At 41.4% G+C, this 16,387-nt stretch overlaps 1 protein-coding gene across 1 annotated transcript; it reads right to left on the minus strand.

Annotated features, from left to right (window-relative positions):
- Nucleotides 1-1,568: 1,568 nt before the first annotated feature.
- Nucleotides 1,569-16,023, minus strand: ferry3 (FERRY endosomal RAB5 effector complex subunit 3). The gene is made up of 14 exons (XM_076733826.1): nt 15,952-16,023; nt 15,172-15,360; nt 14,009-14,154; nt 12,161-12,342; nt 10,983-11,082; nt 10,679-10,803; nt 9,244-9,350; nt 8,745-8,942; nt 8,282-8,410; nt 7,510-7,578; nt 7,174-7,376; nt 4,699-4,756; nt 4,051-4,118; nt 1,569-2,999 (listed from the first exon to the last, which is right to left on the minus strand). Exons 2-14 carry the CDS (start codon nt 15,350-15,352, stop codon nt 2,907-2,909), a joined length of 1,659 nt encoding a protein of 552 aa, XP_076589941.1. The 5' UTR covers nt 15,353-15,360; nt 15,952-16,023; the 3' UTR covers nt 1,569-2,906.
- Nucleotides 16,024-16,387: the final 364 nt, after the last annotated feature.

A 16,387-nucleotide genomic window follows, 5' to 3' on the forward strand; every position in this document is an offset into this window, starting at 1 on the left:
CACAGAAATATTACAACTTTCCACATCATCAAGTCATGTAACAGTGCATCAATTAGGCTCTTAATTATCTTAAAAGTTGGTAAGTGAATATGCTTGTAACAACTATGGTTTGACAAGTGAGGAGACTGTCAAAAGTTGTGGATTCTTTTAAAGCATTGCTATTCCTTTATTTGTTAGCTTTATGTTTCAGAATAACTTGCTTTCCATTAGGGCTCACATCATATTCTGCATTCATGTTATCTTTGTAACCTTAAGCGTCATGACTGTACCTGCAGCGTTTCCTGTGTCTCCTTTTAGTCAAGTCATTATCAACCACAATGTTTTTTTCTTCATTCAAACTATCCTTTAATTGTTGCTGTCCAGCAAGTGCCAACATGCCATTCGTGAGGAATGTTTTAATTCCCAGGCAAGTGAAATCAGGTGTGGAACTCAGTGATCACTGAATAATTCTACTCTGTATTAGTAAAACAAGGCACAGAAAATTTAACTTCATCCCATGGAAGGACAAAGCTTCCACTTACTCTAAAAGATGGAATGAAACAGTAAATATATGTGTGTGTGTTCTTCGTTTATTAATAACTATGGTTTCCTCAGTTGGTCCATACAGATCAATCAGATGAATGTAAACTAAAGTTTCTTTTGCTGACTTTCCACTTGACCTGACTTGAAATAATGTTCCCTTCAAGACAGTGTGATTTATGGACCATCATGTGCATGTAGGTGACATTTCCCTGGTCATTTTTCTGTGCCTATGAGTGCCTGGACATCCTCATCCAATGAACGCTTCAGCCCACGCCGGTTTGACTGAACAGGACCTCCAGTCTCACAACTGTCAAAACAGCTTGTAACAGGCGCCTCATGGTACTTGTCTTCCACACATAACCTTGTGTGCTGTCCTTTAAGGAAAAACCTTTATATGAATGAACACTTTTCATGTCGTTTGTGAATGTTACCATGCTCATTTTTCAAGCCTATGTACAGATCTGAGAGAGGAGGGCGAGGTGGACTGTCTTGCCAAATCGACACCCTCCTCCAGCCAAGGAAACTCAACACTGCAGTCACTGAGACCAATCCCAAGAATGCCAAACACTCAGCAATGCATATTCTTACAATTTTGTGGGTTCTCAGCATGGCAGTGTGATATAAACAGTTGCAGGTTTCAACACGAAACTACTAAGAAATCTAATAAGTCTCTCAAGGCCGCAAGCCATCTTGTTTATCTTGAAAGAAGGAAACTTGCTTTGATTGCCACACTCTTAACTCTTTTAATCATCCTAATACCACAACTGAACGTGGCTGTAGCAAACTATCTGACAAGCTGAACTGATTTTGGTCTATCTGAAATAGCTTACAGGCCACCATTACATGTGCAGGAATGTAATTCCAATGAATGACATGGATTATTAACTTCAGAGATTATGTGCCTTTGGATAACCCATCAACACTGAATAAAACCCTGAACCAAATGCATCACTGTGGGCAGAGGGGGAGAAAAACTTCAATCAACCAAAATGGGAAACTGTCATGAGCTTATAAATGCTTTCATGAAGAATTTACATCAAATCAGTGTGGTGCATGTGTTACTTTTTTTATTAAAACATAAAAATGTAAACAGTAAATATACAGAATGTATATGAGAAACATTTACTAATGAGGCTGAACTTTTCAGAGCAGTTCCCCATTAATTTCAACAGGCAGTGGACAGTCATTTAAACTTGATCCCTTTTAGTAAGAGTGTGTACAGTCACCCCTTCCACCGCTTTGTCTCTCAGAACAGTGCCATCTGCTGCTACAGAGGTAGAGGGAAGGGACCACAAGCGAACGCACATTCACACCAGGAGTCATCCTCACTGTATCTCACTGCAATGCAGCATAAAAACACCTGCATGCTGCTCAACACAGTAGCAACGCCATTCGTCTTTAGGACTAGAAGAGGACAGATTATGTCACTTCCTTCTGGACAAATCAGTCCTCAAACATGAAGCCAATGGCCCACTGATTTAGACCGATAATCTCATGATGGCTGACCTGTCTGACTACACTCTACATCGAGATGAATCTGTGAGCATTCAACAGATGAAACATGATGTCTCATACTCAAACACATCAAAACAAAACGAAATACATTTAAAGCTGATATCTGTGGTATTTTTTTTTATAATCAACACACTGTTAATATATGAATCTATTAGCTAATGTGTGGTGAGAATTCTACAAAAGTCACATTTATTGTGGTTGCTAACTGTGCTGTTGATAAATGTTAATAGGGTTTGTTATGTCACGAATGCCAGTGCTGGTTCCATCCAGATTCAGCACTTGGAGAAACAATGTTGTGTTTTGACATTGTCTTTATCTGCTGTGTTTATGGCATTTTCTCTCAGTACCAGCGAGTTCAAACAGCTTCACCTTCACCAGATTCTCTGTTGTGCTGTAGCTGGAACATGCAGAAAGTTGCACATGACACATGGCTTTAAAGGAAAACTGGAACACTTGAACACTTGCAGCACTGACGGTTGATGTCATGATGTCATAAAACTCTGTCACCAGAACCGCATCCTGGAGGCTTGAAACGATCATTTCAGCAGCTGCTTTGGTGAGCCACGGAATTCAGAGCTCTTTCAGAGGGAAGTCTTTGCTGCGCGTGAAGCTTTGGAAGGTGCAAAACTAACAAGGCTCACCAACTGCTTAAAAACGTCTTGTCTCATTTAAAATACTTTTTTTGCACCTTCACTATAACTGCTTTAATGCCACCACATGTTGACCCCACTGAAATGAATGGGACTTATGCTCTCCTGTATCACATCTCCACGCCCTACAGGTCCTGAATAAAAAAAACAAGAAATACAATGAAATGTCTGTGGTGGTCCTGAAGTCTTGAGGATGCAATGTGGTGCATTCGCAGTCCCTCAGTGCTTTGAGGTTAGCGTTAGGGTGGAGGAGACACGGAAGATCTGAGGCAGCATGTTGCTCAACTGGTAGAACATCTCCTCTGAGATACTCTGTCAATACAAAAGAGACACAAAGGCAACCCGGATTAGTGACAAGGGACAGAAAGAACACGCACATTTTCAGTCCACACACTGCAACAACAGAAAAAAACCAATGAAACCTCTTTTTAAACACAGCTGAAATTGTGCCCATGCAAACAAAAATACGTCTAGACTGTTTGCTTCCAGCCAAGTGTTAGCAGCCCCTGTGGTGCCCCTGAGTTCTACATCTCAGGGTCTTTTTTTTTCCTGAGGGAACAGAAGTCAAGGCGCTCAAGTGATGCGAGTTCCGGCAGCTGGGACTTTAACAGGGGAACATACCGTGTCCCTCTAAGCATCGCCACCCGTCAAATAAGAATGTTAAGTATTAATCTTTAAGCAGAAACACAGTCACACATGCATCATTCAACTACACACAAGGACAAGGCGTATATTTAGCCAGCACATCTGTTTGAGGCATAAAAAACAAGAAGAGCTATTTTAAATGGTGTCTGAGCATGTAGCTGACAGGAAGCCAGTGCAGTCAGTCCTTTGATGCTACTGCTTTTACCATCTTAATCTGTCAACATGGGATCATGCTATAGGCTCTACTGCCTTCCTGAAAATCCCAAAAGCTATAGGCATACAACACCCAGCTAAGCCCAATATGATATAAGTTATGTATCATACAGCACTGAGGTCACAATTACTTGAGCTGAATCTGAATGTTTTTCCTCTTTTACTCGTAACTTATTTAAATTATTCATAAAGATGTAAAGTTGGACCTGAATATCCAAGTAAATTCAAGATAATGCCTCAGCGCTGGAAAGATCCACGTTAATCCTGCTGCTCACCATACAATGATATGGATGAGCTTTCATTTATCACAGCAGTGTAAATACTGGTCAAGAGAAGCTAAACCTCTGTATTCTATGAGTCATGGCATGCTGTTCAGACCAGGTGTGCGGTTTGTGATGCTGTGTACACATGAAGCCTTTAACATACATTCCTGTTCATTTAACATCGAGATTTGATGGCAAGCCATTACCAAACCAAAAATACAGGCAGTACATTTATCTCTCACCTTTGGCACCAGAAACTGGACTGTGCGTGATATACCTCCATCCCACGAAGCCATCTCCATCATGAAGCCTGCAAATAAAACAGATGGACAGTAATTCACATTGAACAAAAATCATCTTTTTAAACAACACAACAGGCATTACTTTGTTTTATCATGCCATTACTTTCTGTATCTACCTTCCCTAAACCTGCATTGTCTTTCTCTCAAGCAAGACAGCAACTGTTGTACCAATCAAGAGGCAGTAAGCATTGTGCCTCAACAGATTACATTTTTGACCAATTCTGTATTATGGCAAATTTACAATAATGTCAGTGAAAACAAAGATACGTTTTTCCTCTTGAAAGATGGATTTCAGCTCAAAAAAGAAGCTCTTTGACTGAATGAAAACAAGACCTCGTGTGTCATGTTTTAAAAAGCCCTGAGCTGTAAACGTTTGACAGGTCTCCACTGTCAAACTTCAGTTGGAAATACTTCATCTCATCAAGTCATGTTGTTCATATTTGAGTAGTTATCTATGAAGATATAAAGAACACAGCAATAAACAGCAAAATGGGCACAACAAGGTGAAATGTAAACTGCTCTTTTACCGCTGTCAGTGTGTGTGGGATAGTTCAAAATACTTGTATCACTTAAAAGAATTCTCCTTACCTTTGACGCATTTGAAAACCAGCTCTGCTCTCTTAAGACACCACGGTATGGTCATTTCCTGCAGAGAGACCAGAGATGACAACAATCTTTTTTAGTTTGTTTGTTTTTAAAAAAACGTGCAGCAAAAGCAGCTCAGAGTATAACATGATAATACGTGTTAGTTTGTTGGCATAAAGATCCATTCTGCTTTACTGGAAGAGGGCAATACTTAACACAAAGACAATATATCTAATGTTTCACCTCATCAACTGCATTGACTGTTGTGAATATAAGCTATTTTGAATGTGATGCAGCAGCATGTAGGTATACGTGTAGGTGCAAGTTGGGACAAGGGAAACTACAGACTGGGGCAGTTGTGGAAAGGTTGTAGATCTGCTTAATTAGACCAGGAAATAAGGTATGGTAATCATCATTATTTCTATTACTTCTATTTGTTTATTTACTTCTTTTTTATTTATGGGTCAGAGGTTTGCCTCTGTAGTGGTGAACCTCATCCTCCATTTATTTTCTTCTCTGCTTCTTAAATAGAAGCTATTCACTAATTTAAATGTCTTTCTTGTGCTTTTAAAACCTTATTCTGTGCATAATCAATAATGACTGTATCACATCACACGTATCTATGTTCGTGCTTTGTGTGTCGAGCTGTGTTCTCTGTGTATATTGACAGTTAAAAGTGTGATACATTGCTTATCTACTTGTGCATGATTGGCAAGTCCAACTGTAGTAATGCCCCTGCAAACGCTGACTGCATTTATGACATATGTCCCTTTTCGTGTGCCTTCAGTCTTGAGTGGTTTGGCTGCAGGCTGCTGGCTGCACACACTGACCTCAGCAGGCAGTCATCTCTGCAGTCAAACTGCTTTCAGTGAGTGTCAGACAGGTAGTCTCTCCCACACATTGGCCCATGTTCAGGCCCGTGTCAACTGCGTCTCCAGATAAACTGCAGAGGCTTGAGCAATGGGTCTTTGGCGCATTAACAATAGGATATTATACTTGAGTGTCTCATTATGACTGAGGCTGGTAGCAACTGAGGCAAGGGGAGACGTTTCTTACAGCCAGAAAAATGAATATAACAATTATGAAATTGTGAGTCATTGTGTACAAACTGGAACTAATTTCCTCTCTGCAAACGTTTTAAAATGTATTACAGTGTTACTGAAAAATACCTGTGTTCCTTTTTTCTCACACTGTAAATGCTCAAGGAAAAAAAATGACAATAAGAGGCACAGCCTCATTGTATTATGATTAGAGTCTGCAGTTTATCTAGACAAGCTGCAGTATGTCAGTTGATTAAATGCCAAAATACAAGAATAGGCTTGTACAAACAGGCAAACATCTTCACGACATGGCAAACAAGACAGAGAAGGAGATGACAGATGGAAAGTCTTGATGAGAAACCAGAAGCTATCAATTAAAGTTCCTCTGGTTCCCGCAGCTTCAAAAGTTTTCAGTCTTGGTTATGTAAACAAAGACTCCTGATTAGACATGAGAAGAAAGTGCACTGGGCATGTTGTGGCACGGGTCCACTCCAGACAGACGCTTTACTTTGCATTGTATGGGTTTTCATCTTTGCTATTGAAGAACTAAGAAGGAGCCACTACTCAGGTTAAAAGAAAATCCCAATTCCATCATCAGCAGACCAAATTATTAAAAAGATTTTCCAGTTTCCAGATATAAAAGAAAAGTCCTTATTGTGGCCATAAGTCTGCTTGATTCAGGCTCAGTTCATCAGTCACTGAAAGCTTTCCCTGTTACTCTTTCCTACTGTGCAAGTACACACTGCTGATGTACACACTGAGGTCCTAAGTACACAAAGGAGTTCATGACTCTGTCCTTTGCTCTCCTGGTTTCAAACCTGTGAAAAGTGAAGTTGTAGGCTGAACTCACAGCCAGTGGCTGACAGGCCAGACTGCAGCTGAGGACGCAATGCATAAACAAGTGGAGGCAGAACGAAAGGGAAGGAATTATGACCCTGTCATCAGTTCGGACCATGGAAACCTGCGTGGCAAGCAGATTTTTTTCCACCTTTGACAACAGACAATCACAAACTACTGAGGCTTAACACAAAAAAACAAGATCCAAAGACAGAGGATTATGATAACAGGGTTAATGAAGACAGTTGAAGAGCTGAATCTGAGCAACACTGAATCCATATCAGCTCCTAGGCTGGTGTTCTGTAGCCAAATCTGATTTTGGAGAAACCTCCTCAACCTCTTCCAATGCTGTGGAACTGCACATAGCACTATATGGTTTGTGTGTGGGACCAAACTCACTGTATGTTTGCTGGTGCTACAAACCTGAACAATGTTTGAACAAACACCCAACTGAATTTTAAATTTGGGCTTAATTATTCACTTTAGGAACACAGGACTACATTATCATAATGCTAACAAAGTGTGTGTTGTGTGTGGAGTCTGACGTATGAAAATGTCATCCATACATACAAGTGTTCACAGCAGTCTCAGCGGCTCGTACCTCTGACATGTCGTGGACCAGCAGTAGAGGTACAGTGACAGTGGTGACGTCATGTGTGCAGCAGACCTTCAGGATGTTTCTCAAGCCCATGATGGCCGGGTCACGGGCCGTGATGTTCCCTGAACGCACGTTGTCATCCACACACAGGTGGAAGACAACATGGACCTCTGACAGGTTGGAGTGCCGCGAGATGTAAAATTCACCTTGAAGAGGAGACGCAGCAATGCAGTGCAGAAAAAAGTTTAAAGTGCTGTGCAGAACTAGTGTCGTCTAAAATGATGAATAAATCAGTGATTTCTTGCTCTGCTAATCTGAAAATATATACTGATCCATCACCTGGTAAGATATTAGATGGATTTCTTTCAACATTTTTGCTCTTATCATCTCCTCCATTCCTTGGGATCTCTGCAGGGACAGAATCAGAAATAACAATGAAAATCAGTGAGCAGAAAGACTGATCGATACATCTCCTCAGGACGCTTCATGGCAATCGCAGCTGGGCTCTCCTTGAAAGGCTTAGAAGCAAGAAAGAGTATTTCTGATCCAGCTCTACTTTATGAGTCACTCAACCTGTGCTGTGATGAGGACGTCGACGCTGTTCCTGTCAAAACAGCAGCCATGTAAAGTGTCTTCTACTTCCTGACTATTTAATCCCCCTCTCACTGCTGCCATCACTGACATTCTCCAATTCTGTGAGAATCTTTGAAGTGTAACATATCTGTACTGCAGCACTGTTCCAGTCATATCTGTAATTATACTCCCCTTCAGTTCATTCCTCTGTGTTTTATAAAGATGCTCTTTCTTCTCTTTCTTAGCTTCAAATCAGATAAATTAGAGATCAACCTCAAAGTGAGTATACTCTGAGACTTGGAGGAACACTTCTCTGTCTCTGTGGCACTCGCCATGAATATAAATGTAAGTTAAGCATTTTATAGTGCATAGCTGGCTAAAAAAAGGCACCCCGGCTGTCTCGAATGATCAGTTTTCTTCAGTGACGTGTGTGTCCACGTCACTGGCCTGGCCTCTCTCTGTCTGGCCTTCTTTGAATGTTCTGTCTACATCACAGCTGTGCTAACAGTGAGACCCAAGCAGTGACCAAAAGTCTAACCAGGCTGTTCTTTCTGCTTGCTGCTCCGCTGAGCTCTGGCATAGAGCACCACCTGCTGCACCTCATCCAGCTGCTCCTCCAGACAGGGAAAGTGGAAGTCTGTACACTCCTTCGCCACCGTTGCAAAGTCTGCGGGGTCAACAAGAAATAGGTCAGGAATGAAATGATGCATGAAAGGTTCAAGTTAACCAGAGCTTATCTCTGTAATTGTGTCTCCACACTCTACTACCACTCTAAAAAAAAAAAAAAGGATCCAGGCTTAAAGGTGAATGGAGTGCCTGGTCTTTAAACAAATCATTTGAAGGGGCGTATAAGAATAATGCTATTGTCACAGTAGTGAGAGTCATGAGTAGGACCAAAATAAAAATGTTACCATTCACTGGTGCTAAAATGTAATAAAGCACTGAATTACTGTGGCAAATGTAAACATATTGATGAGGATCACCAAAACATGTCCCCTGACCTCTCTTGATGCCACTGTATGAGTTGACCCTGTTGTCGACCAACAACACCAGACCACAGAGTGAGGAGGAGTAGAGCGAAAGGGCCGTCTGCAGCCGCCGTAGCTTCGCTCCACCGCTGCCGTGCCGCCGGTGCTTACAGAAGTCCAGCACGTCGGCCCGGACCAGCCGCAGGTTGTGCATCGTCTTCAGCTGTGCTCCTGAAAGAAATGTGAGTATATGAATGTGTGTCTGCATACACATACAGTATATGCAACGTGCTTAACAACAATCACATAAACGCTGCAATAAAACACTCAATAATGGGCCAGCATAAAGAATAAAACACCAAGGATAAAATGTAAAAACAATGGATGAGTTAGAGCACAAATACACTTGAACCAGAAAATGATTCCACATTATACTGCAGTTCACATCTGCTTTAGTCTGACAGGCCAGCTGACACAAACCTCTGCACCAATACTTTATAAACCATGCACCAACACGTTGTAAGTCAAGTACCTAAGTGAATGGTGAAACTCTCCTCCAGCTGAGGCTGCTCCTCAAACATCCTGGCCCCAGAATCTGCAAGCTCTGACAACTGGCTGGACTGCACCTTAATCTCCTCACTGAAAATCAACCATGCAAACAAAGCCGTCAGTAAAGATATTCATCATAAACAGTAAATGGCAGACGCATGTTTGACTGAAGGAAAGAACTGACAGAACCTGAAGCGTTTCATCCCAATATGAATCAATGTTTATACTGGCCAGAACAAGCCACCCATTCAGCATCAGCTGTTTGGGGCTACTTCTTGGACAATAAATACAATAAAACTGGAAATTATTTAGTACACAATATGATTATACAAGTCTCACTTATAACAACAACAACAAAATAATAATACTAATAATAGTTTTTGTCCACATATATACAAAGTTTCCATGTTTTGTATCAGCAATTCAATTACAAAAAAATAAGAACAAATATCAAAGAATCAACCTGAATTCTGTTTCTACGTTAGGTTTCCTTTATGGGTTTCAGCTTTAAAAATGCATATTCACAAAGTACTCAAAGTGCTGATGTAGAAGTATCAAGTTCCTCCCACGTACAGTAATATAATGATATTCATCATTAAGATAAACTGATGCAGGGTCAGCACATTGTCTGATCAGCTCCTCGCACAGAGGGTCTGGTGGTATCTGTGTTTTGATGAATATCCAATATATGCAAAGGGTGTAGGACGTGAGTATTAAGCACCACTCTTCAGGACCACACTGTTGTTTTGCTGTTCTTATCCCATGATTCTGGTCATAACTGACACTGCACAGCTGAGTATCAGTCAAACTAAGATGGGTTTTTGACCTCTTGTAATCATTTCAGTTCCAATGCAAATGGAGCCTGTGCTTCAAAGGGCCAGCAGACATGTCATGTTTTGGATTAGAACTGAGATCCTGTTAGTTAAGGGTCAGTTTGACCTCTAGTCAAGATTCAGAGGTTCCATTGTAGCTTTAAAGTTTACCATTAACTCTATTTCCATGCCTAATCGTGATATCAATGGACTGCATCAATGGCTCACTGTGAGTGAACACAGATCATGAAGAGCCGCTCTGTTATTGTCTTTTAACAGTGTCACTCTAAGCTGCTGCATCTGCACATTGCATTCATCCATGCCTGCACTGCAGCTTTTTGTTTTCTACTGAGCAAGAGTAAGCAGCAAAGCGCCTGACTGCAGCGGTCACTGTCATGGCTCAGTTCTTTCAGTTTTACCCTGAGATTTGAAAAAAGTAAAAGTTACAGAGCTGAAAGCGCCTGTTCAGGAGCATGTGTGTGTTAAGTAGGCCTACAGATCCCAGATGTGTGTACACAAAGATTGTGCTTCAGCGTACATAAAAATACAACATATTAACAGAGTGTTAGTCTGAGTGTTTGCACAAACACGTGCAGACAAACTCACTTAATTATGCTGCTGTTGCTGGATTTCTGCAGGTCCTGGTGCAGTTTGATGACCCATTCCTGATACTCCTGCTTCTGAATGCCGGTAACTTGCTTCAGCTCACTGGCCCACTTGTTCTCCAGCACCTTATTATACAGGGTATTTAATATGACGACAACATATTTTCATCAGGCTGGGGCAAATTTGAACCAGTAAACGGAAAATTCATTAAATCAATTCTCTGAAAGGTCTGTGGTGAAATGATGACTTTGTACTGGGATCAAGGTACACCAGCTGCTAACAGATCGACCCAACTTCTTTTTACCTGCTGTGCATCAAAGTGTTGAGAGGCGACTGCATTTACATCCTGGTCACTCAAAGTATTCCCCAGTTCATGCATCACCTTGTCCATTTCAGCAGCTTGCCTGCCAGACACAAACATATTTAATGATTTGATTAGGCTGACTGGGAAATGCATCATGATCTCTACGACAACATAAAAGCCGAGACATGTTATTTCAGTCTTCTATATTCATGACAGGTGACTGAATAACAACAATTAAGAAAACTGTAGGTTGGATGGCTTAAGACAAAGAAAGATAATAACTGATTTGCTGTAACAAGGTGGGAGGGTTTTCTATTTAGCTTTCAGTGTAAACTGATACCCAGTGATTCCACATCATGAGTAAACAACGTGGAGATCAGCAAGTACAAGGAAGTATCTTTAAAGAGAAAAAAAAGAAAAAGTTCCAGTGTCAAGGCCCTGACGGCACTGAGAGGTGAGGTAATGTGAGAATACAATAGAATGGCTCCAGTGTTGAATAAATGAGTTAATGTGTTGGTGTTCTCTGGGTTTTCTGGGTGCTTTCACACCTAATTGCTTTGGTTGATTCCAAAAAAGTCCTGTGCTTTTGCCCATTTGGTTTGGTTTGTTTTGGGCTAGTCTTGAAGCTGTCAATCAAACTGATGCGGATGAAACATCTGTACTGAGACCATCTGAATGGTTGGCCCCAGTCCCCTTCCAGTGGGGCTCGAGTGGGGAGCATTTGTGGTGTGAAAGCAAAACAGACCAACAGATTTCATGATTTTAAATGTGATCACAAACAAATTGATATTCCCACCTGCATAGCTATCTACACAGCATGTGAGTACAGGAATTTCCCCTGACACATCAAAAAGTTAAAAAGACTCGAACGGGAGGGTACTGAGCTTATGTCATATTCTATTTCTGCAGAACCCAAATAAAAATGAGGACCACACAGTAACTATCCCCCTAAAATGTGTGTGTGAACAAGAACCAGACCACAGCTAACACACAACACAATATATGATTTCTTATCTGGGTCCAAACCAAATAAAATAAACTTTTTAGGATTCGTAAGCACAAAAAAGAATACAGCTTTAGCCATGCACCACATGAATTTACAAAGAAAGACGGGGAAAATACAGTACGTGCGGGAAATCCAAGGATCCCGCTTCCAAGCAATAATCCCTAACACCAACCTCTCCTGCAGTTTCTTAATCTCCATGTCTCTCTCACTGATGAGCTCAGAGATGCTAACAAAGTAGTTGTGCTCCAGGTTGAGAAGGGTATCTGAGGCCGGGGAGTGAATCAGCTCATGGTAAACATCGGCAAAATCCTCATCCCAGCTGGGCTCTTCAGGCCGAGCATGCTCCAGCGTAGTCTGAAGCAGCGACAGAAGAAGAAAAGAACTATTTCAAAGTGGCAATTGCAAATGGTCACACAAAGGCAAAGTACACCGTGCTTTATGCTCCACATTCCAGGGTTGTTTCACTGTTTGAAACTAATCACTTGTGTGTGGCGGTGTGCTGTACATGCAGAGTGGACCAGTGAGATGCTGATTTTCAGCACAAAGTGTACAAATTTAATTTTCTGGGCTCAGAGGAAGACAAAAGAGGAAGACAAAAGAGGAAGGCAAAATGCAATATCCACACATTTCAAATGGCTTGCTCTGCTTAATAAACCAGGGCAGTTGATGTACTCCACCCATAATTAGAAAAGCAGCAGAGCATTAATCAGAATCTGAAACTCCTCTATTTATACAGGGTCAGGAATCCTCAGGCCACAAACACTGGACACTGGAAGGCTTCCATGTGTATTTCTGTGTGATGGCAGTAAAAAGTTAACGGGTAGCCAGTCCTAAATGTGTGAGTGCAGTGGGTCAGAGGGCCTTGACAACACGAGCCCTTGTCTTTTTATAAAAGTCTGGGCACGTGATGGCAGAGAGTCGAGACTCCTAAAACCAAATGATCTTACTGAGCTTACTGAGGAAATAAGAGACATTCACTTTCAAAGAAATGTGTGAGAGGACCATACCTAAAGTCATTTAAAAACTCCAGTGTGTCACTAGACTGTTTGTTTTGTATGGACACATAATGTGATGTGTGCAACCACCAGCACATATTGGATCTCTGTGAGGAAACAAAGTGCAACCACGTGCAGTGCAGAGACAGTGAACACAGCACGCAGGCTTATGCAATGACATTTGTCAGGAAATTAATTTGCACTTCTGTTTAAATTACTTTTTTTTTAAGATGATTTTTTGAGCTGCTTGTGACAGCTAGGGGAGGGGATAACCTTGAACTGCAATCAAACCCAGGCCACTGTGGTAAGGACTCGATAAACGGTACATGCTCTACCATCTAAATTACTTCAACGATCCATGACTCCCCCACAGTTAGACAGGGCACTGAGGACACTTCTGAAACTCTGCTGTGTGACTACAGGCACGTGGAGCAGTGGATAGACAGTGCAGTCAGGGTGCGTTGAGCAGCCAGTGTCTGAAATGGACTTTCTGACAACACCTGCCAAGAATAAAACGCACTGTAAATATTATTCTAAAGAAACAAAGTTCTTTAGCAATTGTGCATAGATTCACACATGCTGTACTGAAGTTTAAATATTCATCCAGGTGGCAAACATGAGGGGAAGTGCAGAGATGTTTAGGTACCATGTCAGGTCACTGAATAGTCACAGGGGCACCAAAAAAAAAAAAAACTCCAACCTCCAACGTAAAGATATCTTACCATTAAAATCATAATCACTGTACTTGAGTGCAAAACAGGCACGACTTTGTGTAAAGCCAGAGTAACTGCATACAAACAAGTTATGAGCAGCAGCTCATCACAACAGGCAGCACGGCCACCTTCTCAGTCACAAATGTAAAAATGTATATCAATTCAAATGAATCCAAAAACACATCAAGACACTTTATCTGTCGAAGGCCACCATTGATTATATTGATAAGAGTGCATGAGCTCTAAAACAGCTATTAAAAACCCTGATGTCAGTTTTCAGGCACAATAACATGCTGACACATGTGTCATCACCTCCAGATAAGACCTGGTCCATGCGCTGGTGAGCTGATTCACGTCTACGGCTCCTGTTGTAAGTCTCTGCAGGGCCAGCTCGGCCTCTCTGTCAAAATCCAGGATGGTCTCCTTCTCAATGAAGGCGAAAAGCGAGTTTTTTAACTCTGCGGGGAGTGAGATACACACACAGCAAAAGCCCGTCATTTCAAAAATGTTGTCATTCCTGTGCAAGCCAAGTAGTGCACTGCACAATGAATGGGCTGGATCAATTCCACCCGTTTAGGTTTCAAACCCACAGTGTGCATGCTGACAATACCATCTTGTTCCCAAGAAGGCATGCAGAGACTAATTATTTGAATAGACTCATCTCAAACAAACAGAATCTGATGTTTCTTATCCAGCTGTGTGGAATTGGTTTGTTTTACCCATCAGTTCAAATGTTAATGACCTTTAAGGCTGAATATTTATACAATTTAAGTCATTATGACTGTTTAATGAACTGAAGAAGACGTGCTTCAGCAACGTGTTTCACACAGTTTTATCTACTTAGACATTGTCACAAGTCACTTCAAGACATATTGAGGATTTTGTTGATGGTCTTGTGAAGGAAAACAGTACAAATGCCAAACAGGTTCAGTCTGTCTTTTAGTTATTTTAGATCGAGCTGAGGAGTTTCTCATTTTCAGCTTCCATGCTAGCCAAGTAATGCTGCTGTCCAGTAAGCCAAACCAGAGAGCCTCACGACTGCAGCTCAACACAAGTCCATGGAATGGATGAAAGCAAAAACATGACCTCCATCACATGACATCATTGACCCATGAGTGGAACAAAGGAATAGACTTCACAAGGCCCAACCTAGCCTTTAGTGCCTGCCTCTTAATGTTAGCATTGGCAGCAAGATTGACATTAGGAAAGCTATCGTTAGCTGGCAGCTAAGAATGAAAACAAAGGCCTCAGCGGGACGTAAAAGGATCAGAAAGGACTGAATTTGCCTGGTGTCTGTACTGCTGTCCTTCATGAAGCCATCAATAACATTCAGAAATGCAAAAGGGAAAAGAACATCAGAACTTCATTTGACAAAGTCAACATCACCTGCAAGTGGCACAACACCACGAACACAGGAGTTCTGTAACCTGTCCCGAAATGGATTGTCTGTAATTCACCAAGAGAGGCGAACTCACCATTTTCTATGTAGCAGGGTATTTTATGCAGCAGCATCAGGCGGCCGTGAAGGTCACTGATGTTCTCCTGCACAGGAAACTGCAGCGGGACTTTGAGCACACAGTTGTGTTTTCCTGCCTTGAACTCAAACACAAACTCCTTCTCAGCTGTAGCATTAGCTTTGCATTTGTTTTTCTTCATGGCTGCGGCTGAAAAATACAACGAAGGCGACAATAAAACATAAATGTATTATACTTTAAATTTGAGGGTCTCATAATAATAACAATAGTAAAAATCATAAGTCTATCATCATCTGACATGTCTACCATCACCTTTCTCTGTCATATCTTCACATATGGTTCAGTCTTTTGTTTTCTTTGTCTTTTTGTCCATGTTGAGCTGTACGGGTTTTTTTTTTCAATGTGTAATAAAAAAAAATGTGTGTAATAATCAATGTTAACCAACCAAAGGGAAAACAACGTTCCCATAAAGCAGAAGCAAGACTTCTTCATTACCACTGAACTGAAACATAACTAGCAAAGGTAAAGCAATTGCAATCACTAAAATCAGTATGTTTGATATGATTGCAGGCAGTGTCAGAGATGTGAACCCTGTCAGTAAACATGCAGGATTAGCTCCATGTTAGCCTGGAGAGCCGCTAACGTTTAGGTCCGCAGCTTAAACCAGTCACGGAGAGACACTCTGCCGTGGACGTGTCGAACTCGGCGCCGCTATTCTCTTTTATATGGTGAACATACATTTGTTATAAGAGGCAGATTTACCTGAGTATGAATACATACATTAAATGTGGTGCTTCCTGTAGCGGAGATGGTTCTTCAATTTGCGTCTGTCAGCTGCAGCAGAGTGTAGCAGTGTATCGGTAAGCGCACTTTCGTCACACTGAGGCTCAGCTGCTGGTTCTGTTTCCGTTTGTGAGCAGAACTGCAATGAAAGAAGTGCAACCCTCCATATATATACATATATATATTTATATAGGGTTGCATTTTTTTTCTTTCACGTACAAAGCAGATTTACAGAGGCACGAATCTACTCATCCCAAAGCATAATTTACGGGGGCATTTTCCCCTGCGCGCTGCCTCCCCCTGCTGGCCTCAGAGGATTGTTTGGCGATGGTTTATGAATGATCATGACTTAATATACCACACACAAACACAAAATCATTAATCATAATTAATTAATCATAAGGAAACACTGATGAAATAGGAATCAAATGAG

This window comes from Chaetodon auriga, chromosome 6 (genome assembly GCF_051107435.1).
Source record: "Chaetodon auriga isolate fChaAug3 chromosome 6, fChaAug3.hap1, whole genome shotgun sequence".
NCBI classification, from domain to species: Eukaryota; Metazoa; Chordata; class Actinopteri; order Chaetodontiformes; family Chaetodontidae; genus Chaetodon; species Chaetodon auriga.

Coding starts and splice junctions, on each gene's coding strand:
- ferry3 (XM_076733826.1), bottom strand. CDS start 15,352: ATGAAGAAAAACAAATGCAAAGCTAATGCTACAGCTGAGAAGGAGTTT. Junction 14,155..15,171: donor ACCCTGCTACATAGAAAATG/GTGAGTTCGCCT, acceptor CACTCCCCGCAG/AGTTAAAAAACTCGCTTTTC. Junction 7,579..8,281: donor CAAGCAGAAAGAACAGCCTG/GTTAGACTTTTG, acceptor CTGTCCCTGCAG/AGATCCCAAGGAATGGAGGA.